Here is a 25,808-nt window from a genome sequence, read left to right on the forward strand (position 1 = left end):
GAAAGAAAGAAATAAAGAAAGAAAGAAAGAAAGAAAGAAAGAAAGAGAGAGAAAGAAAAGAAAGAAAGAAAGAAAAGAAAGAAGGAAAAAAAGATACATGCATGCATATATTTATTGCAGCAATATTTGCAATAACAAAGACATGAAATCAACCTAAATACCTATCAGTTATAGACTGGATAAAGAAAATGTGGTACATATACACCACAGAATACTATGCGACCATAAAAAGGAACAAGGTCATATCTTTTGCAGGGACATGGATGGAGTTGAAAGCTATTATCCTCAACAAACTAACGCAGGAACTGAAAACCAAACACCACATGTTCTCACTTATAAATGGGAGCTGAATGATGCGAACACATGGACACCTGGTGGGGAATAACATACACTGCAACATGTCAGAGGGCGTGTGTGGGAGGGGAGAGCATCTGGAAGAATAGCTGAGGGATGCTGGGCTTAATACCTAGATGATGGGATGATCTGTGCAGCAAACCACCATGGCACACCTTGACCTATAATAAACCTGCACATCATTAACATGTACCCCGAACTTAAAATAAAATTTGAAAAAAAAAGGGAGACCAATGAATGAAGGCACCAAGTCTAGGATTTTAAATATGCATATGAGCATGGCTCGTTGGGGTGGCGCAAAGAAAGGCTGAGTCCTTAACTCCCTTCAGAAAATTGCAATCCATTGACGGTGCAAGTGTAGTATGAGGAAGCAGCTTCTCCCCAATCAGGCTTGCTTATAACCGGGCCTGAAAGATCACACATAAGATTTTTACGTGGAGCCGGACTCCTCAATAAATAATAATAAATTGTGAAAACAAATTCAGCCATTATTATATTTTGTTACTACTTGAATAATATTTCACTGCCATTATCTCTCTCCTCTCTTTCTGGAACTCTGATGATAGAAATGATCTGTTTTGCTACTGTCTCATCAGTCCCTGGGACTCTGTTCATATTTTTTTTAATCTATTTTTAATTTGTTGTTTAGACTGCACAAATTCTATTGATCTTATTCTAGTTCATTTATTTTGTTTTTTATCTTCTGTACTACTGAGTCATTGAGCAAGGTTTTCATTTTGATTATTTTAATTTTATATCTATGATTTCTATTTATCTCTTACAGCTCTTTGGTGAAAAATAGAAAATTAATTTCTTTCCAATTTTTCATTATTTAAAATAATTCATAATTTCTTGTTGAAACATTTTTATGATAACTGCTTTAAAAACGTTGTCAGATAATTCCAATATTTAATTTCTCTTGGTGTTGACATCTATTGTTTTTTCTTGATTATGTTTGATTTTCCTGGTTTGTGTTATAATGGATGATTTTTGTTGTATCCTGGACATTCTGGATATGATATTATGAAACTATGCATCCTATTTAATCTTCTTTATTTTAACAGACAGTCCATCTGTTTAGGTGTAGCTGCCATGACAGCTGGGGTGAATGTCCTGCCAACACCACCCAGGCAAAAGTGGGCCACTTACTCACACTGCCTCATGGAAGATGTGCAAATAAAAGCTCCTTCTCAGCTCCCACAGATAACTTCCTAGTGAAAATGGGACACTGACAGGTGGGTGTAGCAACTCAGCTTCCTACAGGACCACTTTGACATCTTCAGTGAAGGAACAGAAGAGCCGTCTAACCTTCCTTAATACCACACCATTCAGTCTCATTACTGCTGGGCAAGTTTAGAGGTTCAGCTCTGCACTGGCCTTGTCGACACCAGGGGTAGGCAGAAAGTTAGTGCTTACTAGTCCTGACTAGCACTGCCTCATTCAGTCTTATTAATCTCAGGTTGGAGTGAAAGTGCCGCCCCTCACTGGGCCCTGTGACGTGGAGAGGGTGGTGGGTAGTAAAGCCTACTGGTGGCAAGCACCAACCCTGACCACCTCATTAATCTTATTGCTGCTAGAAGGTTTAGCTCACCACTGAACACCACTGAAATGACTCTGGTGGGGAAGTCTGAACATTACATGCTCCTGCCAGGCGGGGAATGGAAGTTCCTCTCTCCCATCCCAGCACAACCAATAGTATTCCAGTAAGGGAATCGAGCACTACATACTTCTACCATGCAGAGGGTGGAAGATCTGCAGCCTGCTTGGTCCAATTAATACTACTTCTACAGGGGAATCAAATAACTGCTGTCTGCTACTACTGGGCAGGGACTGGAAGATCAGATCCCCATTCGGCTTATTGACAGTGCAGAAATTAGAGTGCTACTCCCTTGCATCAAATGGAATATCACTGAAACTATGGTGAAGTGAGGTGTTGTTTCTCCGTTGTTGTTTGTCTTGTATAGCATACGTGTTGATAAAAAGGTTTTCTGATGTTAGGCCACATTTTTCCCGATCGTTTGGCTTGGTGGGAGGGGGAGACTGGCTTTTCGTGGAACTTATTTTGTCTTTCCCTGTTGGCAGTTCTGGATAGAAGGATTCTGCCTTACTCTGTCCAGGATATATAGGAAGTAATAAGGAAATTCAGGAAACTCACCACTGTGTATTTCCTGAAGTAACAAATTACCTAGGCTGTCAACCTGCTTCTTTCAATGTTTCAGAGTCTCCCTATGCCTGTTTATATTGTTAGATCTAGGTTATTTAGTTGTGAGTGAAGGACCTAGAAGGAATGGGGCTATTCCATCTTGACAGAACAAGAAGCCACCCAAAAGATTATTTCGAGAAAGCAATATTTTTATTATAACTTATTAGTATTTTTAAATAGGGATTGAATATTTAATTATGCCAAATTCTTTTTTGCATATATTTGGAGGCTAACATATGTATTTGAACTTTAATCTACTTATTAGGGTTATGATGGGCATTCAAGAAAACAGTACATGATGGCCTGAACTTTTTTTATGAAGAAGGAAGCACAGTGATCTTTTAACCAGCAATTTTTAAAACTTAAAAATGGATTTTAAAATTCACCACTTTGTGGGAAAAGCCGAAATTAGTACTAAAGGTTTAATATTTAATGTTAACTGATGACTAGGAGGTGCTGAAGGTGCTAGTAAAGCTGGGGTACCCCCAAACAGAAGTATTGGCAACCATTTTAATGCTTACATATGTGATATATTCATATGAGAACAACTACTCAAACAAGTGTCTCACAATATTTTGTTTCAGCTAACATCAACATGCTCTTCCATTTTTAAAATTATTATTATACTTTAAGTTCTGGGATACGTGTGCAGAATGTGCAGGTTTGTTACATAGGTATACATGTGCCCTGGTGGTTTGCTGCAACCATCAACCTGTCATCTAGGTTTTAAGTCCCGCATGCATTGGGTATTTGTCCTAATGCTATCCCTCCCCTTGTACTCCACCCGCCAACAGACCCTGGTGTGTGATGTTCTCCTCCCTGTGTCCATGTGTTCTCATTGCTCAACTCCTACTTATAAGTGAAAACATGCAGTGTTTGGTTTTCTGTTCCTGTGTTAGTTTGCTGAGAATGATGGTTTCCAGCTTCATCCATGTCCCTGAAAAGGACACGAACTCATTATTTTTTATGGCTGCATAGTATTCAATGGTGTATATGTGCCACATTTTCTTTATCCAGTCTATCATTGATGGACATTTGGGTTGGTTCCGAGTCTTTGCTATTGTAAGTAGTGCTGCAATAAACATACATGTGCACGTGTCTTTATAATAGAATGATTTATATTCCTTTGGGTATATACCCAGTAATGGGATTGCTGGGACAAATGGTATTTTTGGTTCTAGATCCTTGAGGAATCACCACACAGTCTTCCACAATGGTTGAACTAATTTACACTCCCACCAACAGTGTAAAAGTGTTCCTATTTCTCTGCATCCTCAGCAGCTTCTGTTGTTTCCAGACCTTTTTTTTTTTTTTGAGATGGAGTCTCGCTCTGTCACCCAGGCTGGAGTGTAGTGGTGGAATCTGGGCTCACTGCAACCTCCGTCTCCTGGGTTCAAGCGATTCTCCTACTTCAGCCTCCCAAGTAGCTGGGACTACAGGCGTGTGCCACCATGCCCAGATAATTTTTTGTATTTTTAGTAGAGATGAGGTTTCACCTTGTTAGTCAGAATGGTCTCGATCTCTTGACCTCGTGATCTGCCTGCCTCGGCCTCCCAAAGTGCTGGGATTACAGGCATGAGCCACCACACCTGGCCTGTTTCCAGACTTTTTAATGATCGCCATTCTAACTGGCATGAGATGGTATCTCATGGTGGTTTTGATTTGCATTTCTCTAATGATCAGTGATGATGAGCTTTTTTTTCATGTTTGTTGGCCATATAAATGTCTTATATTGAGAAGTGTCTGTTTATATCCTTCACCCACTTTTTGATGGGGTTGTTTATTTTTTTTTCTTGTAAATTTGTTTAAGTTCTTTGTTGATTCTGGATATTAGACCTTTCTCAGATGGATAGATTGTAAAAATTTTCTCCCATTCTATAGGTTGCCTGTTCACTCTGATGATAGTTTCTTGACATGATTGTATATGTAGAAAACCCCATCGTCTCAGCCCCAAAACTCCTTAAGCTGATAAGCAACTTCAGCAAAGTCTCAGGATATAAAATCAATGTGCAAAAATCACAAGCATTCCTATACGCCAATAATAGACAAATAGAGAGCCAAATCAAGTGAACTCCCATTCACAATTGCTACAAAGAAAATAAAATACCTAGAAATACAACTTACAAGGGACGTGAAGGACCTCTTCAAGGAGAACTACAAACCACTGCTCGAGGAAATAAGAGAGGACACACACAAATGGAAAAACTTTCCATCTTCATGGATAGGAAGAATCAATATCATGAAAATGGCGGTACTGCCCAAAGTAATTTAGAGATTCAATGCTATTCTCATCAAGCTACCATTGGTCTTCTTCACAGAACTAGAAAAAGCTACTTTAAACTTCATATGGAACCAAAAAAGAGCCCGTATACCCAGGACAATCTTAAGCAAAAAGAACAAAGCTGGAGGAATGATGCTACCTGACTTCAAACTATACTACTAGTCTACAGTAACCAAAATAGCATGGTACGGGTACCAAAACATATATATAGACCAACGGAACAGAGCAAAGGCCTCAGAAATAACACCACACATCTACAACCATCTGATCTTCGACAAACCTGACAAAAACAAGCAATGGGGAAAGGATTCCTTATTTAATAAATGGTGCTGGAAAAACTGGCTAACACATTTATAGAAAACTGAAACTGGACCCCTTCCTTATACCTTATACAAAAATTAACTCAAGGTGCATTAAACACTTAAACCTAAGACATAAAAACCATAAAAACCCTAGAAGAAAACCTAGGCAATACCATTCAGGACACAGGCATGGGCAAAGACTGAAACCTAAGATCTAAAACCATTAAAACCCTAGAAGAAAACCTAGGCAATACCATTCAGGACATAGACATGGGCAAAGACTTCATGACTAAAACACCAAAAACAATTGCAACAAAAGCCAAAATTGACAAATGGTATCTAATTAAACTAAAGAGCTTCTGCACAGCAAATGAGTGAATATTTTCGATTTCTCATTTTGCAAACAAATATACTTGGTTATTTTGTACTCTAATTTTTTGTAGAGTAGTATTTTAAACCAAACATATAGACTGAAGATAGAATAATCTAGGAACTTATGCAGAAATCTTCGTAAAATGCAGATAAACAAATTCTTGTGAGAAACATAACCAAAGAAATACAATCCATTGGTGTTAAGCACTCAAAATTGTTATTTTTGGAACGTTGATATAATTCGAAATATTCAGGAACTTTTAAACATTGTCTTCAGTAATTTGAAGTGGCATGACTTTTAAAATGTCTATTTTATAGCTATTCTTTTTTTTAAATTTAACCAAAAAGAGTGTCAGCTAGTTGGAGCATCAAATTTACTGGGTAGACTTGGTTTCAAATGGGTATTGACTACCAAAGATAACCTTAAAGATTACCTTAAAGAGTATCCAATCTTGAGGATATTTTGGAATTTTATACTATGAATGCTACACAGCTTGCATAACAGCATTACTATACATTTGCACAGTTTACAATGATTTTTGATAAATTTTCTCACTTGAGCCTCATGACAATTCTAAGAGATAGGAATCCCCATATTTCCAATAAAAATTGCAAGGGTTAGTGGGGTTATGTAATTTACCCAATATTATAGAGCCCTAAACTTGAAATTAGACGTAAGTTCCAACTCTTCTCACCCTTAATTTAGCTCTCTCTAAGTATATCACATTGCTTTGCAATTCTACATGTTCTGGTGAAATTGTGATTTTTTATACAAAATTTATTTTCATATAAGTTATAAGAATGTAATTTATGCAGCTAGCTCTATGAGATAATTTTGATGAGGACATATACTTCAATGAAAATTAAGAAGTTTTGCTGCTAAAACCATCCTTACTTTTGCCTTTTGAATTTACATATTCAGATTAATAGCTAGGCAGATGTAAAGCCATAAATCTTTATTTCCAAATTGCCAGACATCTGGTATCATAAGAGTCATCGTATTGGAACAACCAGTCATTGATACCAATTTAAAAATCTAGACACATTCAAAATGAAAAAAAGTAGTAAGCACTCCTTCTCATAATGGCCATAATCTGCCATGAAATAAAACAAAAATAAGATTGTTTTGTTGAAAATTAAAAGTAGCCAAATGTTAATGGAAAAGAGCTTGGTAATTATGCCTTATATAGGATTTTTGCTAAATGATTTGCCTGGAAAGCAAGAAAATGCTGTCACATTTTCATTATCAACCAGTTTCTATTTCTTCTATCAGATTGTAAATCTCAGAAAAATTGGATTAATTTATAATTGAATGATATAGGACGTTTTCTCTAATGAGAAGTGATGTGCTGCTTCAGACAAGCTTAGAGATAATGTATTGTTCTGAAAATATGGTTTCTGACTTAGGAGACATATGGTGAATTTTCATGAAGTCAGGGAGAGAGGAGAAGTTGTCATAAAATGTGATCCATTAGAATTTCCAGGGGTCAGACTATACTTTCCTACTAACAACCCTTTTTAAATGTGGATGTCCCTATATTTTCATATTATATGTAAATTCTTTTGCTTCTTATGTATGAATATGTGAAACTTTTTCTATTTTGAATTTAGAGAGTTCATGTTCTATTTTACTTCCACTCAAAAAGTATACTGTATACCCATTGCATATAAAAATGGAATGAAAATAAAAAATGCTCAAAAGCAGATAAGAATTCTACCCTTGGAAGTGAGTGAGTGGTTGATTTGGAAAAGATTCCGGAGAGGAAGATACATTTCAATAGAGTCTTGATGAGTTAAAATGGTGCTTGAGTGACAGATAAACAAGAGAAGCAAGACTATGTTTCTTGATGTAGCTAAAACATAAATTGTGCCAAGAGTATGATTAGAAATAGAGAGGTAAAGCTAGATTGAGGTCATCCTGTAAATGATTTGATGACCATGCAAGGGACTTCAGTCTTTGTGCTCTAGTAAGTCACAGTAGAGACTTCTTATTTTATTTAAAATATTTTTAGGCCAGGCGTGGTGGCTCATACTTGTATTCTCAGTGTGTTGTGAGCCTGAGGTGGGAGAATTTCTTAAGGCTAGGAGTTTAAGACCAGCCTGGGTAACACAGCAAGACCCTGCCTCTACAAAACAATTAGCTGGGCATGGTGCTAAAAAATTAGTTGGGCATGGTGCATTCCTATAGTCCTTGCTACTCAGGAGGCTGAGGTGGGAGGATTGTCTGAGCCCACGAGTTCAAGGTTACAGTGAGCTATGATCATACCATTGCACTCCAGCCTGGGTGACAGAGCAAGACCCTGTCTCTCTAAAAAATAAAATAAAATATTTAAAAGATGTTTACTAAAGTAATACATATGAGTTATTAATCAAATTGTTTATAAGGACTTACAATGAAAAAACCATAGTCCTCTGCCCCATCCTTATGCACTTCCTTTTTACTTCATTTAAGCTGATTATATTAGTAGATGTGTTAATCTAGGGCATTATCCAAGGATTTTTGTCACGGCATAAGGATATTTAGCTAACTTACATCATACCTCTACTGTTTCATTCATTTCCCCCATGTCATTATTATTATTTTTTATTTTCAGCCCCTTTGTGCTTACCATTGTAACTTTAAGGAATGTATTTAGATGATTTTTTCCATCAACTATGTAAAGTATCCCTTAACTTTCCACCACATAAAATGAGTATACCAGCCTTCTATTTAACCCCTTTAGTTTTCTTCCCCTTGGAAGTCTTTTTTATCTGATGTGAATATAGATACTCCTTAAAAAAAATTTTGCACAGTATGTATTTTCCATCCTTTTACTTTCAACCTATATCATTATATTTAGAGTTTCCTGTAAGCATCGTATAGTTGTCATGTTTTTAAATCCACTCTGCACTCTTTTTTGTACTTAGACCATTTATATTTGAGATAATTATTGACGTGTTGGAGCTTCAGTGTGCCATTTTATCTTTCTCTGTTGTTTTTCATCTGTTTTCTTTTTTCTGCCTTTCTATGGGTTATGTGAATATTTTTTAGAGTTTCATTTTATCTACAGTGTTTTTGAGTGTATCTGTTTTATAGTTCTTTAGTGGTTACTCTAGGTATTCTATTATACAAACATAACTTATCATAGTCTACTAGTGTCATTATTTTACCAGTTCAAGTGAAGTTTAGAAAGCTTACCTTTCTTTACATGACTTTACTTTCCCCATTTATACTCCCTAGTCATATATATCATCTACATACATTGAAAACCACATCAGACAATGTTATAATTTTTGCTGAAACCATAAAACATAATTTTAAAAACTAAAGCAGAGAAAGTCTATATTGTATTTATTCATATTTTTGCTTCCTGTGTTCTTTCTTCCTAATGTTTCATTATTCCACCTTTTGTGATTTCTTTTCTATGTAGAGAACTTCCTTTACACATTTTTTATGGTATATCTGCTGGCAAAATTTCTTAGTTCTCCTTCATCTGAGGATATCTTGATTTACCTATCATTCTTAGAGAATATTTTTGCTGAATATAGAATCCTGGGTTGACAGTATTTTTTTTTCAACACTTGAAAAATGTGCCATTCCTTTCTATGGCTTCCTCGTTTTTGCCTTTTTTAGTATTTTTTTTTATTTTGGTAAAATATACATAACAAAAGTTACCATTTTACATGTAAAATGTAGTGGCATTAAGTATGTTCACAATGTTATACAACCATCTGCACTATCCCTTTCCAGAACTTACCCATTAGGCAACAACTCCCCATTTTCCCCTCTCCCAGCCCCTGGTAACCACTATTTAACTTTTATCTTTGTCAGATAATTCTAATATTTCTATAATCATGTTGGCCTCTATTGATCATCTTCTTTCATTCAGTTTGAAAATTTCCTGGTTATTAGTCGGACAAGTGAATTTCGGTTGAAACTTAGATGTTGGGGGTATTATGTTATAAGCCTTTGTATCTTATATAAACCTTCTTTTAATTGTCTTTCTGTAATACAGATCCAGCAAGAGAAGCAAGGGCACTGTCTTCTTTCAGCCAGGTGTAGTAAATGTCCAGGCTCCCCACTCAGTCTTCATTGACACCTAAGGTGGGGCTTTTCATTACTGCTGAGCTATATGAACCATGGTTGGAGGTCCGACTTTCCTACAGGCTTCCACAAATACCTCCCTGGCTAGGATGGGTAAGAGTGGTTCATTACTTAAGGTCACTATTTGGTTTCTGCTGACATCATGGGGTGGGAGGTGGCCTAATTACTGCTTGACAGTGGTCAAAGTCTTAACTCTCCACAGGGACTCCTCTGACACCATCCCAGTGGAGAAGGGGGCACTCCATTGCTGTTGGGTGGAGGTAGAAGTCCAGGTTCCATTGACACTGCAGAGGAGTAGGGGGCTCATTACTGCCTGGCAAAAAATGAAAGTCCCAGTTCCTACTTGTCCTTCTCTGACTCTGTCCACCAAGGCAGTAGTGTTTGGGTGCCTTGATATAGCCTTGCAAAGGTGGAAGTCTAGGCTCCCTACTTTGCCTTTGCTGGCATGGGTGGAAGTAGGGCCACAGTTTTTTCTGTGGTTGGAGTAGAGTGGTTATTGTCTGAACATTTCCTATCTTTCTCAGCAGCCCCTTTCCTGATTACTTTGATAGAGAGAGCAGGCTTTTCTCAGACCCTTTTTGTCTGCATCTTTGGCATTTCCAGGTTTCTGGCTTCTTCAGCTCAAAATCTGATAGATATGAGGCAAAAAATTAAAAATCTGAAGAACTTACCACAATGTTCTTCCTTGGTTCTGAGTTAACTTCTTGGTCTGCTTTCTTCTCTCTGCCTTCCAGTCTTCTTATGTTATACATATACATAATGTCCAGGGTTTTTAGGTGTACTTAACAGAAGGAATAGGGAAAGGTACGTCTACTGCAACTTTCTAGAAGTGGACCTCCTTATATAATTTAAAAAATAAGTCATATCATGTTTCTGACCTGCTTACAATCCTCAATGGCTTGTCACTGCACTTTAAGATAGTTATCACATAGATTACAACCCTGTTTTCTCTAACTCCAGCCTATTTCTCTAGCCTCTTCTTATGCCTTTGCCCATTCACTGTTTCAGCCATGCTAATTTCCTTTCTGTTCCTCAGTCATCTCAAATTCTTTATGCCTTAGAGATTTCACACATGCTTTTATTTCTCCCTCGAATGAGCTATTTCTGGTCTTTTCGTGCCTATATGCTTCTTGTATCTCAAGACTGTGCCTGAAAGTCACCTACTCAGAGAAGTATTTTCTGATCATCTTAGGGAGTTTCCTCTTTCCTTCACTCCAGTTGTTTTCTATCACTATACCTTGTACATTTCATACCAGTGCTTTTCATAATTTGAGTTAATATATATTTTTTGTTTACTAGTATATTGAATGGTTTGTAAGCTCCATAGGGTCAGGAACCATGTCCATTATATTCACTGATTTACCCATGGTGCTTAGCCCAGTACCTGGTGCACAGTAACCATTTAATAAACGTTTGTTGAATGAATGAAGATGAAACATTTTACATGGTATACAATAACTGTTTAATAAATGTTTGCTGAATGAATGGAGACCAAACAAAATACACAAATTACATTGCCATCTTCTTTTTTAAAATTTCAACTTTTATTTTAGATACAAGGGATACATGTGCAGGTTTGTTACATGGGTATATTTCACCTAGGTAGTAAGCATACTACCCAATACATAGTATTTCAACCCATGCCTCCTCACCAGTAGTCTGCAGTGTCTATTGTTCCCATTTTTATGTCCATGTGTCCTACCTATAAGTAAGAAAATGCAGTATTTGGTTTTCTGTTCCTGCATTAATTCACTCCAGCTCCATCCATGTTGCTGGAAAGGACATAATTTTTGTGGCTGCACAGTATTCCATGGTGTTTTATGTACAACATTTTTTTTCTTTATTCAATCCGCCAGTGATGGGCACCAAGGCTGATTCCATGTCTTTGCTGTGTGTGGCTTTATTTCTGAGTTTTCTATTCTGTTCCATTAGTCTATGCATCTGTTTTTGTACCAGTACCATGCTGTTTTGGTTACTGTAGCATTACAGTATAGTTGGAAGTTGGGTAGTGTGATGCCTCTAGTTTTGTTTGACTTAGGATTGCTTTGGCTATATAGCCTCTTTTTTGATTTCATATGAATTTTAGAATAGCTTTTTCTAATTCTGTGAAGAATGATGTTCATAGTTTGATAGGAATAGCATTGAATCTGTAAACTGCTTTGGGTAGTATGGCCATTGATTCTTCCAATCCATGAATGTGGAATGTTTTTCTATTTATTTGCATTGTCTCTGATTTCTTTCAGCATGGTTTTATAGTTCTCCTTGTAGAGATCTTTCATCTCATTGGTTAACTGTATTCCTAGGCATTTCATTTTCTTTGTGGCTATTCTAAATGGGATTATGTTCTTGACTTGACTCTCAGCCTGGACATTGTTGGTGTATAGAAATGCTACTGATTTTTGTGCATTGATTTTCTAACCTGAAAACTTGCTAAAATAGCTTATCAGTTCTAGTAGCCTTTTGGTGGAGTCTTTAGGGTTTTCTAAGTATAGAATCCTATTGCCAGTGAAGAGAGAGAGTTTCACTCCTTCTTTTCTTATTTGGATACTTTTTACTTTTTTCTCTTGCCTGATTGCTCTCCATTGCCATTTTCTAATATAGAGAGATAGATGCTTTTTTATTTACTAATTTGGTATGCACTTATATTTTCATACTGTAACATACACTCATAATACTTTTGTATGTCTCTGTCATTTCGCTTGCTACATTATATCAAAAATATATATTTGTATGCTCTTATGGTTTACAGGCTTTGAGGACAGAAACCATGTTTTACTCATTTTTGTATTGATAGTGCTTAGCACAGGGCCTATACAGAGTAGATGCTCACTTTGAAAAATCAATGCATGACAGCTTGCATTGTATTATAAAATATGTGAAATAGTTCCTAAGAGTAACTAAACCAAAATATTTTCATTACATTACCGAAATAACCGTTTTCTTTCAAAATCAAGAAAATGTCAAAAGCAATGACACACTCACATGCCTCTCTCTCTTTCTGGATACAGTTCCTGCTCAGTAGGAAAAACTGATTTTGTTCCAACTTGGTATGAGCATCCTAAGTTACCCAATCTTACAAGAAGAAGTAAATAAGACCTATTTGAGGAAAAAAAAAAAACCTATAGAGAAGGGAGACTACCTTTCCCATTCTGCATCTTTCATACTCTGTAGTCTGTCAATTATTAGCCAAATATTAAACAATTGCTCTCTTACCTTAAGCACTTTTTCATTAAAATTTTTTATCTGTCTATAGAGATGTACCAGTTAACCTATAAACAGGACCTTTCAGCTTATCTAGCATGAATTTTGCCAGTTTACATTTGCCACTTCCAAGTAAGACTGCTAAATGTTCAGATGAAAATGGACCTATAATCTTGAATGTCAGAGCAATCCCTAAATTTCTGTGTCTTGTAAATAACATTAAAGCTCAGAATAAAGGCTTTAGATCAGAGTCTTTCCTTTGTTTCCTATCCTGCAATATCAATACAGAATTTTTATTAATTATGGGTTATCTTAGGAAGCCCGAATCATTAGGAAAAATGTAGTCTTTTCAAATCTGAAACTGAGTTGCTGCTACTGCTGCTCCTGCTGCTGCTGCTGATTTACTAGGCCACGCTGGACTGGCCTAGTTTATCCACAGGCAGAGGTTCAGCAGATCTCACTCCTTTTGGGAGTATTTATGGGCTTCCTAGGTCAGATCTGTGCCAAGTGGTCAAGCAGTACCTATGCAGCAGCATGGTGGCAGCTGCTAAGTGGGCTTGTTACACTTCCATAGATTCGGCCAGTAAAGAGAAAACTCCTAATAGATTGAGAAAGTTTATTATTTACACAGACAGCAGTGCAAAATCAGCATGGTGTCGGCTCCCCATGTCCCTAGTCCCATAGGACAACACCAAATCCTAAGGGACAGATGATAGAAGACAAAGATGTTGGGTCACTCGGTTGTTGAAGAGCCAACTTTAAACTATAGCTAAATCATTTTTAGTCTGAAACTGTATCTGAAGTTTGGGTAGGACAGAAAGTCCCATGCCTCACTGGAACCAGGGTGGCAGATGAGAAATTGGCTTGGGATAGTTCTTCACTAGACTGACTGTCTTGCCATGTTCCAGGTAAGATTGTAGAGCATTCTGCCAAAACATGTGTCACAATGCAATTGATCTTTGCCTACATGGCTTATGTGGAGATGTGTAAGATCCCAGGGTGCCACAGCAAAGCTGTTCCCCTGCTGCTGATGGAGGGGTGATTTCAAAGCCGTCCAGTTTAAAGAGTGCCGTCATACTACTAGAAGTGGTAAAATATAATCAGATAAGAGTAGGTGTCATTATTAGTGTCTGGGATTTCATCAGAAAAGATTAATTCAAGTGGTAGTGGGTAAATTGGAGAATAATTATAGTCATTCATTGTGGATCCATCTGAATAAAATATACACATAGATAGGCTATGGGGAAAGATAGAAGGAAAATCAACTTGTGAAAAAAGTAATGCCCTATATACCAAGCCTCCCTATTCTGACATCCAGTTCTTTCACAGACCTTAATAATGCCATAAAAGATATAAAAACTGACAAAACTACCAGATTCTTTTTATCAGTTCTTATTGGAACAGCATCATTTTTGCACTTCACACAATTTTTCACTTCTTCTTTCTACCTGAAATTCTTTGTTCATTGAGGTATCATGACACTACATTCTCTTGGTTCTTCTTATAATTTACAAACCTTCTCTTTCTCTTCTGTGGGCTTCCTCAATGGGGCATCTGACATCCTCCCTGTCTTCTTGTTTTAGCAGTAATTCTCAAACATATATCTTCAGCCCATACTCAGCTTCACATTCCTATACATGAGCACAGAAGCTACCTACTGGAAATCTCTTCTGGACTTCCCTATAGGTATTTCATCTTTAGAATGTCCAAAACATAACTAATATCTCAGATCACTTCCCCCTCCCAAGTCAGCACCCTTTATTTTTTATGTTATATGGAAGAGAAACAATTTACCCATTTACCCAAGCTAGAATCCCAGGAATCATTCTTGATATTGCTCTTTTTCTAATCTCCTGTATCTAATCAATAACCAAGTTCTCCTGTATATTTATTAAATATATCTTCTTCTCTCCATCCCCACCTCCACTGCCCTATTTCTGACTTGAGTCATCTCTTCACTGGTCTATTGCCACATCCTCTGAATTGCATCCTATCTCTCTGGAATCTGTTTTCTCCATTGGTGCCAGAGTAGTCCATATCACAAATATATAAATATGACCAAGTCACTCCATTTCTTAAAATCCTTAGATGGCTCTATCTTGGACAGTTTGATTTTTCCATAATCTGGTGGTTGCCTATCCCTCCCACCTCCTCTCCTGTCACCTCTTGCTTTGGTTTTTAATGCCAGTAATCCAGGTACCTATACATGGTGCTCTATAACTTTGATTGCACTGTCCTTCTGCCTATAAGCTTGCTTCTGCATTATTGCCTGGCTGTCGTCCTTTAAAATCTAAACCAGGCATTATCCTTTCCATATAGTCTTCCTCCCAGCTGTTAGGTACTTCTCTTCACATATCACTGGACACATCTATCATTGCACTTATCACATTATCCTATTAAATCAACTACACGTTTCTGTTTCTGCTACCAGCCTATGAACATCTTGGTCATCTTTGAATCCACAAAATCAAGCTAATTTTTCTGATCAAAGGATACAACTTGAGCAGCACATTGTGGCAAAGAAATGTTTGTTGAATAACGAGTTTATATGCCTATCATTTATGGCTGACAAGTGCACTGAAAACTTCCCTGGTGGGCTAGGACTTTATGTGTTAAGAAAACTAGGTTTCCTAATCTTGGTGGGCTCTGGGATTTTTATCAGACTGTGATTAATGCAGCAGGGAGGGGCCCTGGAAAGAGCCCTATAAAACCCTATTGGGATAACCTCAACTCAAGCCAATTTCTCTTCACCCAGGGAGTATTGCTGTATATGTTGGTCAAGAAAGGACATGACTGAATTTAATACAGTTTACCCTAGAGGCAGAACAGCAAAGAAAGGATTCTCCTAATTTAATTATCCTCTCTGGGTGCTTCTCCCTGTTAATCTAGAGGGAGATTTGGCCCAGAGCAGTGCACTGAAGGCCCATTTACAGTTAAGGCCTCTCTCTACTTGTGTCGCTGATGATTGGAAGCTTAGACAGATTGCTATCAAGTGGTTGGGTATATCAGAGGCTTTGGTACTTAATTCATAGCTGTTAGTTGGATTACACTGCAAAGAAATTGTTTCAGAAATTTTGCTGAGATTTCCCTGGAGCAAGTTTTACATATTGTTCTTGGGAATAATGTGTTTTGCTAACTAGTCTTACCAGAAATGCCTAATTTTTCCTGATCAAGGGGTATAGTTTGGGCAAGCATAGAACACCAGTTTTTGAAATTATAGGAAAGATCTGGGCAAAAATAAGTGGAAAAAAGGGGCTCCTATCCTTTCCTCTAGTTTAGATAATGGACTACCCTCACAGCTGTTCTGTGTTGTCACTTCTCACTACCCATTAAAAGACAACAGATAAAAGGGAGAAAATAGTTTGATAAAATATTACTCATTAAAATGGCAAGAATTCTAAAAATCAGACAGACAGCTATAGCAAAAAATACTAAATCTAAGTGAACTGGGAAAATTACCAAAACGACTCTGCAAGACATTTTGTATAAATGTTAAGTAACTAAAAACATTAAAATATGTCTTATATGACAAGTCTGAGGTCTGATGCAGAGCAAGCATTTTAGCAGGAAAAAACGCTAAGTGAAGATTATGGCCCCTATAAGATAGCCTAGGTTGGACAACGTAGGGGTCAGAGATACTAAGCTTGCAGCTCAAGAAGAAACATTCCTATTTTTTACTACTTACTTTGGCCACAAAGGGACAAAGGCTTGAAGGTCTTTCTTCCAGTGGAATGCTCCCTCCCTATCTGACCTAACCTCTGAAAGTCAGATCCTTTGAGCACCCAGCTTCTACTTAGGAAACCATTTGTAAATTCCATATCTGAAGTCAATTAGAATCACTTCTTTTACTATAAAATCTTAAGAGAATATTTTGGTCAAGAGAGTTTTTTTAGTGAAATCTAGAGGGAGAAGATTAGAAAAGACCAAACTATAACAACTAGTGCCATAAATTGACTCGAGATTATTTTTAAAATAAAAAGATCATTTAAAGTGATTCATTTTGATATGGGTGCAAATATCTCACAAGTTACGTTTCCAATTAATTTAATATTTATACTCTGCTTCCAAAAAGAATCTAAGGCTGCTTCCAAAGATCAGTTTTGCTTTTATGTCTAGACTATTGAAGTGTGACATCATACTATTTACTGCATTATGTTTTAGTATGTATTTTATGACCATACACTTTCACCTAATCTTTGAGACTGTATTTTGCATTAGGAGAAGGCAAAATTAAGCTGCTAAGTCTGTATGTAATCACATTACACTACACTTACAAAAATGGAGCGAGGCGTTAACATTTTGACTAACAAGCAAAAAAAAATAAAATAAAACCTAGTTTATTTGAAAAGTTGTGAAAGGAAAAATGCAAGAAAGTTTTAGCTGAGTCATTTGTAGTTAAGAATAAAAGAGTGAAGTCAATGAAGACTTAATCCGTTTATTTTTCTTTCCCCCAAATCAAGAATATTTGAAGTAAAAAGCCACTTATGTTCTGAACAAATTAAATGAAGTAATTAATGCCCATTGTATTGTCAAAATCAAAGGCAAATGCTATGTTTTGTAGGGGAAACCTCAGGGAGAAGGAATTAGGGCAAATATTTAAGGCCTTGGTAAAATCTACTAGATAGTATAACTCCACACCTACATTTTGTTTCAGTCGTTATTAGTTCTTAGATTTATTTTTTAAATAATCTTAGGTGATTAGACCAAATGAATTCCTTACTTTAACATAAATAAGAGGAGAATATATATGACTGAATTCTGACCTAGGGTCTGCCTCAAAATCTTTCTCGGGGATCTTGTTTTCCCATCTTCTTTGGCACTGGTCTTTTCATGAAATACACATCTATTTTATTTTTACTGTATCCTGGTCTTTGACATTTGTTTTGATATTCCACTCATTAAGCAAGCAACATCTCACTTTGGACCTGCTTGCACAGTATGGTTGCTTGTCCTGCAAGCCCAGTCTCAAGGTGCCGTTTGGTGTGTCAGTCAAATTTAGTCATTTTCTACAGAGTTGCTGTTCTCAGAGTTGCTGTTTAGGTTCTGGTTAGGAACACTCAGGGTGACTCTCACATTTCTTTGTAGTTACTTCTGATGAGACATATTCTGTTAACACAATGGGCTTTCCATCACTCATACTGTTTGTTTTGTGACACTGATACAACTCTTTTTACTAGTTTTAAAAGTTCACATTCTGGAATCACCTTAACTTGGTGCAACATGGCAGACAAATTACTTTCCCTTTTTAAGCCTTATTCATTAATTTATCCAACATTTATTGAATTATGTGTAATAGGTTTGCAGATAGGAAGTGAATGTGATAGGTAGGGTTTTCTTATCTGTAAAATGTGGCTAATGATGAGCTGTTCTGGAGGATAAAACATATGTAAGGTACTTAGCACCATGCTCAATAAATATTCATTGTTATTATTAGCAGTATTATTTTGATAAAAAATTACTTTTAACATCTCCCTGTGACTGCAGCGTCACAATGTATCCTATATATATAAAGCTACTCCTTCAATTACTGACACTGAAAACGGTCTTTTCTAGAAACATTGATGTAATGTTCTTAGACTCTATTGGAATGTAAGCACTCCAAACTACAATACCTTTCACACCTGGTCAGCCAAGAAAAAACTGTAAGTCACAACCACGATCTGGATTGTGAAAGTAAGGTGTTGTATCTGTGTCCTCTGGGTGTAGGCTTGTCTAGATAATTTTCTAAATGTCTTTCCAAAATTCTGCATATACTTCTAAGTTTGGATAGTTAGAAAAACAAAGAAGCCTAAATACAGGCCATCTTAAATTTTACTTGTTCTCTATCACTAGCATTGAAATCAGCAGTTAAAAACGTCACAATATTTTAACTACTGTGGTTTTAGCTGTTTGTGTGTGTGTGTGGGGGCGGGGGGGTTGTCATCAACTCACGCCAGTTAAAGAACGTGGCATTTCTGCATCTTATAAAATTGGACTAGAGAAAGTGGGTTACCACAGTAACTGGCAAAACCTATTGACATTACTGGAATGCTTATTTAAAAAGTTTCCCTTTTACTTAATGGACCTATTTAAGAATGATACAGAGAAAACGCCTAAAACGGTGGTGGTAGAGAGTTTGCATCTACACTCTAGGAATATTTGCCTTTTAAAGTGAAACCTCATTAGGCAAACTGTATTTTACTAACGGTTGCATAGTAGCCTGTGTATGGTTTTTGAAGAAAATGAGTTTTGAAAAATAATGTTTAAATTTGTCACGCATTTTAAATCCCATTGTTGCCCTTTGGTTCTTATTAATATATAAGAATATCGAACACAAAATGACATCCTCTAAAATAGGTACTTTAGAGGAGTTGGCCGAAAACCTGAAAAAGAGCCTTTTAAAATGGTACATAGGGCAGAACCTGTCTCAGGATCCCACAACCAGCAGCTGGCAGGTAACAGCCTCAACGCCTGACTTCCCAGGACCCGCTCATCACCCGGGGAAGACCCGACAGCACTAGCCCTCCTGCCTCATCATCGCTGCGCTTCTGGCAGGCGGAGCCTCGTTCTCGTCCACGGCAGTCCACACCTTCGTCTCTGCAGGCGTACGCGGGTCTCGGGAATCACCTCAGGAGACCCCTCAGCAGCCGGGAGGCCGAGGGTGAAAGCGAGAGCCAGGAAAGCCCGGGCTCTCCCTGTAACCCCCGCACTCAGTGGTGTCCCCCTCCCCTCGGTGGTGGGGCCGCGGATACCTCCTCAGCCGCCTCAGCTGTCGGAGTTCAACTGGTGGGCGGCCCGTCTCGCCGTGGCCGCCACCGCCGGGTCCCCTCAGAGGCCTCACAAAGCCATACTCCAGCCGCCCGCACCTGATTGACTGACCCCTGGCTCTGGCTCTGCCTCGCGCCGCCACCGCCTCCGCTGCCGCGCACGCGCACCTCGCGCGCCTCTGTTCCCGGACGGCCCCAAAGCGGGAACGCCAGGCTGCGAGCTGCTGGCACCTGTCTGCCTGCCAGACAGACCCTGGGCTTCGGCCTCGTGCTGGCACGCGCACGCGCCTCGCGCGCCTGCCGTCGGCCCTGGGGGCGGGACCGCGCGGCAGCGAGCGGGCGGGGGGCTCGTGGCGCGCGCGCCCCGCACCCGAGGGCTGCGGAGAGATATTTTGGGTGGCAGGAGGCCCCTCGTCATTTCCGCCGGGCAGCTAGTCGTGCTGGGGGCTTCACTCCCGCGCGTGAGGCGAGCGGGCAAGTTGGCTGAGGGCGTGCGGCAGAGGCTGCTTCCCTCGGTGACGCGACCCCCTCAGCAGCTCAAGCCATGAACTGAAGCTCCCTAGGGACGGAGACCCGAGCGGAGCGGCGGAGGCAGCAGCAGCAGCAGCAGCCGCCGCCGCCTTAGCGGGAACTGAGCAGACCCGGCGCGGAGCCACGACTCCTGCACGTTTCCCTCCCCGTCGCCGTTCCTGCCAGCGGTTGGCTAAGAGACATTACAGCCGCGAGACCCGACACACAAAAGCCGCTTTCAACGCGCCGCCCGCCCAGAGAGGCTGCGGTCGGCAAGGGACCCCACCTGAGAGCGGTTCGGACTGCTGAGTTCGTTTTGTGTCTGAGCTCCGCGCTCTGCACGGAACCGACCCCGTACCCATGGCTCTGATAATGGAGCCCGTGAGCAAATGGTCTCCGAGTCAAGTAGTGGACTGGATGAAAGGTAATGCCCGCTGCGGGGAGGGTGAGGCGGCACTGGGGCGCGGGGCACCAGTGCGAGGTTAGGAGGGGGCGCCCGTCGCGCCAGAGCCCGCCACCGCGGCTTCCACTGGCGTACGTCGTACGCGTCGGGGCGGGGGTCCTCCAGGACTAGCAGGGGCCTGGGGTCCCCGGTCTCCTTTTGTCTCCAGCTAGAGGGGCGCGGAGCGGCCAGAGAGCTAGAGGGCAGCGGGCGCCACCCGGTTGGAGGCAGGAAGTCAGGAGGCGGAATACCGGCACATCTTGCGTACTCCCCGCTCCCCTTACTGCCCCTGGGCCAGGAGGACGTGGCGACCCTTATCTCCTAGCTCAGGGTGGACTCCCCCAGGACCTGCTCCCCTGGTCGCCTTCCCTGGCCCCTTTGTTCCTGGGAAAGCTGACGCCCCCTCGGCGGCCGCCCTTGCCAGCCGCCTTCCCCAGCGCCAACTCTCCCAAGCAACTTTTAGCCCGCATAATGGGGTCAGGACTCGGCCGCCCCCATTTGGAGCCTGGCATCCCCCCACACCCAGGTTTGGCTGAGGATGCCCAGGGCGGGGGTACATGCTACTTTGGGGGTGAGGACATCATGCTTCCCCTGGGACAGCATCCTTGCTGGTATCTGTGGGCTGCCTCCAGCGCATCCCCTCACATCCTTTCCCTTCCCTGCTTTCTCCCTTTCAAGCCAGTCGAGGTTTTGGACCTCACGGCTTTTTATTAAGGGCTCAACGCCAGGTGTAAGGTGATGCGCATTCAGGTACCTTCACATTTCTTCCATCTTGAAGGTTCCCCCCTTTTTGCCCCTGGCGATTGATAATAACCACAGTTATAGACAATCGCCCTCCTAATCGCAAACGTGAGCTTTTTCTCTAATCCCTGGGCTTTCCTGTCTCACTACCTCCCTCTGTTGTCTGAGTTAAGGGGCTTGTAGAGGACTCCCCCACCCACCAACCCCTTGGATTCCCAGGCCCAACTCTTCCCTAAGATTTTGGGAATTGAAGAGGGGATAGATGGGATGGAATGGAATAAAGAATCCGTGGCCACACTTGGGAAATGTTGGCGTTTTGCTCGAGGTCATACCTGAGCAAACTCTAGGTAGATCAGTCAGGGACCAAAGGCTTATTATCGCTGAAAATGCCCGTTCCTACGATGAAGGAGCCCCTTCTTGGGCTTACTTAACAGTCAGACTTTCTAAGCTCCAGATAATTTAGAATGAGAGGTGAGGTGATTGGAAGGGATTGAGAGTGACAGGGAGAAACTGAATTTTTTTGCTCATTCTTTTCCCCAGCCTTTTTGGCCGCTTGCTTATTCTTGTGGATTTTTCTTTATTTTGCTTTCATTTTATTCCCTTACTTGCCCCTTTATTCCTCATTTACTTTGCTTTTCTTTTCTAATATGTGGAAACTGTTTTGTAACTGCTAAGCACAGTACAAATGTGAGTGAATTGAATTAAACCCAATACATTATTTATCGACTGCCCCCCTGTGTGCAGTGCATTGTGCTAAGGTGCCATGGGGGATATAAAGATGACTAAGACAAAGTCCTGCAGTGGCTCATCTTTGCTGCTGCTTTTTCTCTTTATATATTTGCTATTGAAATTCCAGTATCTTAGATTCCCACCAATTCTCCTCACTCTCCACCTTCTTCTCTGTTTCTAAGTGATGGAAGAAAGAGCCAGAGTATATGCAGGAAGCAACAATGCTTAAAACCCCTTTCTTTGAATTTTTCTAAAAGGTTACTGTAGTTTGAGTCTGTTGCTGAAATATGAAAAGACAAGCTATCTTGGCTCCATGGGAGTCTGATTACCTTCATAGACTACCTTTTGCAAATTCCCATGATGCCTGTAGTGAGTGCTGCATACTCAGTCTCCACCTTCCACCCTCCCAGTTACATTCTTGCAGTTTCCCCTCTCTCCATAGTTTAGGTCCACTGAAGCAAGTAGAATATATGATGCAAATATTCTGACACACATTATTAGTTGTTCAGTACACCAGTCCTTTAAAAATCTTTCCAGCCTAAAATGTGGCTTCTTTGAAGTTAGGTTAACATTGTTAGCTGTGATTTGAATTTTTTTTAAATACATAAGTCGAATACCTTGTTTCATACCTGTTGGTGACGCATTTTAGAGCTATTTGAAAAGATGAATTGGGTAGCCAGGATAGAGTTTGTGTATCGTATACACATATGACTGGAAGAGAATGAATGATATTTCAAATCCCAAACTACTTCCTGCTGAAATTTCCTTAATATTCATATGTATTTGATTTGAGATATTATCAGAAAATGAGATTTAAAAAAATAGTTGCATGAAACAAACAACATTTCCTCAACTTGTAACTTACACTGTTACCTTAATTTTTCTCTCTTTGCCCTTTTCCCCAAATAAAGTTTAACAAAGGACATTTTAAAAATATTTTTCATCCTGCAGTAATGCAGTAATATTTAAAAGTCACCTGCTAATTTAGGCTGTAGCTTTGAGAGGCTAAACCTCATTTAGTGTTGTGTAATATGTAGTGTTGTAAAGGCAGTACCAAAGAATGAACAAGAGTCTTGAACAACTGCAACACTGTGGGAGTTCTTCAGAGGATGCTCCTAATGAGACAGTTTCATCATCCTTAACATTGAAAACATATAGTATATGCTTTCTGCTGGTCACAATCATAAATAGTTATAACTCTGTTTAAGTAAGGTACATTCTTTATGTACTTTCTAGGATATTTTTCTCTTCACTAAACAGAAAAAGAATCATTAAGTGTATAAGAATAGGAGTGGCCATATATTTATGATTCTAGACAATTTGTAGAAGTGGTATAGAAACTCAGTCCCAGAGAGGGAAATGAACAGGGAAAAAAAGCTGACAAGATTATTAAGCTTTAGTGGCATATATTAAAGATTATTTATGAGGGACGATTTATACATTGCAATTTTGGTGCAATGTATAAATGGATTCATTTAGATTGATTTTTATTAAAATATTTGAGGGAGATGGAAATATAAAATTTATATATTGTTAGTAGTAAAAATATAAGGAAATCCTTGTATTCTTTTGCTCACCAACTTCATTATTTGTAAAATCAAATACCAAACTTTCTACTGACAGTAAAAACTGAATATAACACAGTGTCAATGTTATTTCCAGTAAATACATGAACTCCTTGTGAGTCAGTGAAATAAGTAGCTATATCACAAATTATCCTGATAGTACTTCTGGCTATTTGGAGATATCTTCTAGACCTTCAAATTAATTTTTAAAATTAATCTTATAAAAATGTTTTTGGAGAAAACCAAATACTCATAAATTAGCATTTGAAACTAACCTTCAGTTGGAAATTGCATCCAATCCTCTTGTAGTTTTTATATTTTAAAACATAAACTCCTTTCAAGGTAAATAAAGACAAATGAGTTATTGGAAAAAGCCATAGGCAGAAAAGTAGGCCAGTAATTGTTCTAATTTTTCCTCCGTCTGTTATTCTAAAATAAGTCATTTCTCAGCTCCTATCTGTCCCCTTGCAGGGCCTGGAAATAATCTGCAGTTGTTTGAGTCTGCAGACCTTCTCTACTTTTTTGCCCACTGAAATATAACAAAAAAACCTGAATGCTTTAGGGCCCCTGTTATTAACTTTATTATTAATTTTCCTAGTCCATGTCACACCCAGTCATTCCAATTTTTTTCTTACATCTTTTCCAACTCTGAGACTCATTCAAAATATCCACATGACTAAGACAGTTATTTTTCTAGGACTCAGCTCCCTACGTTACATTCTTCCAGTAATCTTTAATCTCTCTGGGTCAGATAAAATGATTATGATTTTTCAGAGTTAACCAATAGGCCCCATTTTGCTGGTCTTTAAACATCTCTGTGATTTAGCTCCAGCCAATTTTGTATTATTATGATTCCTAAAATAATTAAATTTTTAAGATAGCCTTTTCTCAACCCATTCCACAATCAACTGCGCTACCCTTTCCTGTTTACTATAAATCATTTCTTCAAGAGGCATTCTCTGACTTCTAATTTCTGTCGTGATGACTCAGCCGTCTTGAGGATAGAAAATAAAATACATTCTTTTAGGTATAAAAAGCAAAACCAATGTTTTGTATACAATCCTATAGTAGAGGAAAATGTAGTGATTATATAAAGTCTAGTCAGTATAAAAGTTTAATGCTGTAAAGGAGAATGTATTTGATAAGGCACAGATGTTTTGACAGGTACAATGCTCTTTAGTAATTCTTTTTGCCCATCATAGGACCCAGAGCTGAGGTTGAAATTTGTCTTTATTAAATAAAGAAAATGTCAGAATTTTGAGTTCAACTGTCTTGAGAGAGAGATTGGAAATAATTTTCTGGCAGGAACTACAAATAAGCTTAAGTGATCAAATTGTTTGTATCACTTCCTTTTGAAAAATTAGGGTGTTTTTTTTCAATTGAAAGGTGACTAAATTGGCACCAACAATCATCTACTTTGGATTTGACTTTTTTGGGGAACAGGAATTCTTGTCATTTTATGTAAAGAAGGAATGTATCTTTTCCATACGTAGAATTTCATTCAGAAGACATGTTATTTTTCTTATAGTGTTATTAACATTTGCTCCTTAATGTAACACTCATGATTTAGTGCAGATTAGGAACAAGGAGTATATTTATGTAGATATATTTGCTCCATAGATATTATTTTCTCAGTGCTTCTGCATGGAAGGTACTTTAATGGATTGTTTTAAATTATTCTCTGCTTTGGGGAAATTAGCCTCTGTAAGGCATGGTAGTGACATTGACAAACTTAGGCAAAGACAGAGAAAGGTACCAACTAGCACACGTAGTAATTTTTTAAAAAGCTGTATATGAGCACCATTGGAAAGAGAAGATGATAATTTTATTGAATCAGAAAGGGGTCTGTGAGGAGGGTGGGGTTCTAGCAACTATTTAAGCTACTTATTTACTTAAGGCATAATCTAAGAGGGATGTATACTAAATGTAGCAGCACAGCAAGAAACTCTAGAGTTGAGATGGGGTTATTAAGTAAAGGGGGGTCGTATATAGGTTTGTCTGGATGAAGGAGAGAGGTGGGCAGTAGAGGGAAAGTGAGGGAGGAGCATGAGTAGGTGGCACAAAAGTACAAGAACAAATCTGCATTTCACAAAGACCATAAAACTCTCATCATGTCCTGAGTTTAAATAAATGCCACATTATAAAACTTCAGCTGCCAAAAATAAGCCCACAAAGAATGTGTATTGAATTGGTACAGCTGTTTCAAATATGTTTCTCAGGAATGATTTGAAAATAATGTTAAATTATTTTGAAGATTAATTAAATCATTAACATTATG

At 38.9% G+C, this 25,808-nt stretch overlaps 2 protein-coding genes across 9 annotated transcripts in view; both read left to right on the forward strand.

Annotated features, from left to right (window-relative positions):
• The window catches only part of SMS (spermine synthase), an 863,947-nt gene that overhangs the window by 201,349 nt on the left and 636,790 nt on the right, over positions 1-25,808 (forward strand). The window lies entirely within an intron of this gene.
• The window catches only part of CNKSR2 (connector enhancer of kinase suppressor of Ras 2), a 287,770-nt gene continuing 281,841 nt past the window's right edge, over positions 19,880-25,808 (forward strand). For all 8 annotated transcript variants that reach the window (XM_050775072.1, XM_050775073.1, XM_050775074.1 and 5 more), the window contains exon 1: positions 19,880-20,477. In XM_050775072.1, coding sequence (XP_050631029.1) covers positions 20,414-20,477 — 64 coding nt within the window. In that variant the 5' untranslated portion in view covers positions 19,880-20,413. The remainder of the gene's footprint in view (positions 20,478-25,808) is intronic.

This window comes from Macaca thibetana, chromosome X, assembly GCF_024542745.1.
Source record: "Macaca thibetana thibetana isolate TM-01 chromosome X, ASM2454274v1, whole genome shotgun sequence".
Taxonomy (NCBI): domain Eukaryota; kingdom Metazoa; phylum Chordata; class Mammalia; order Primates; family Cercopithecidae; genus Macaca; species Macaca thibetana.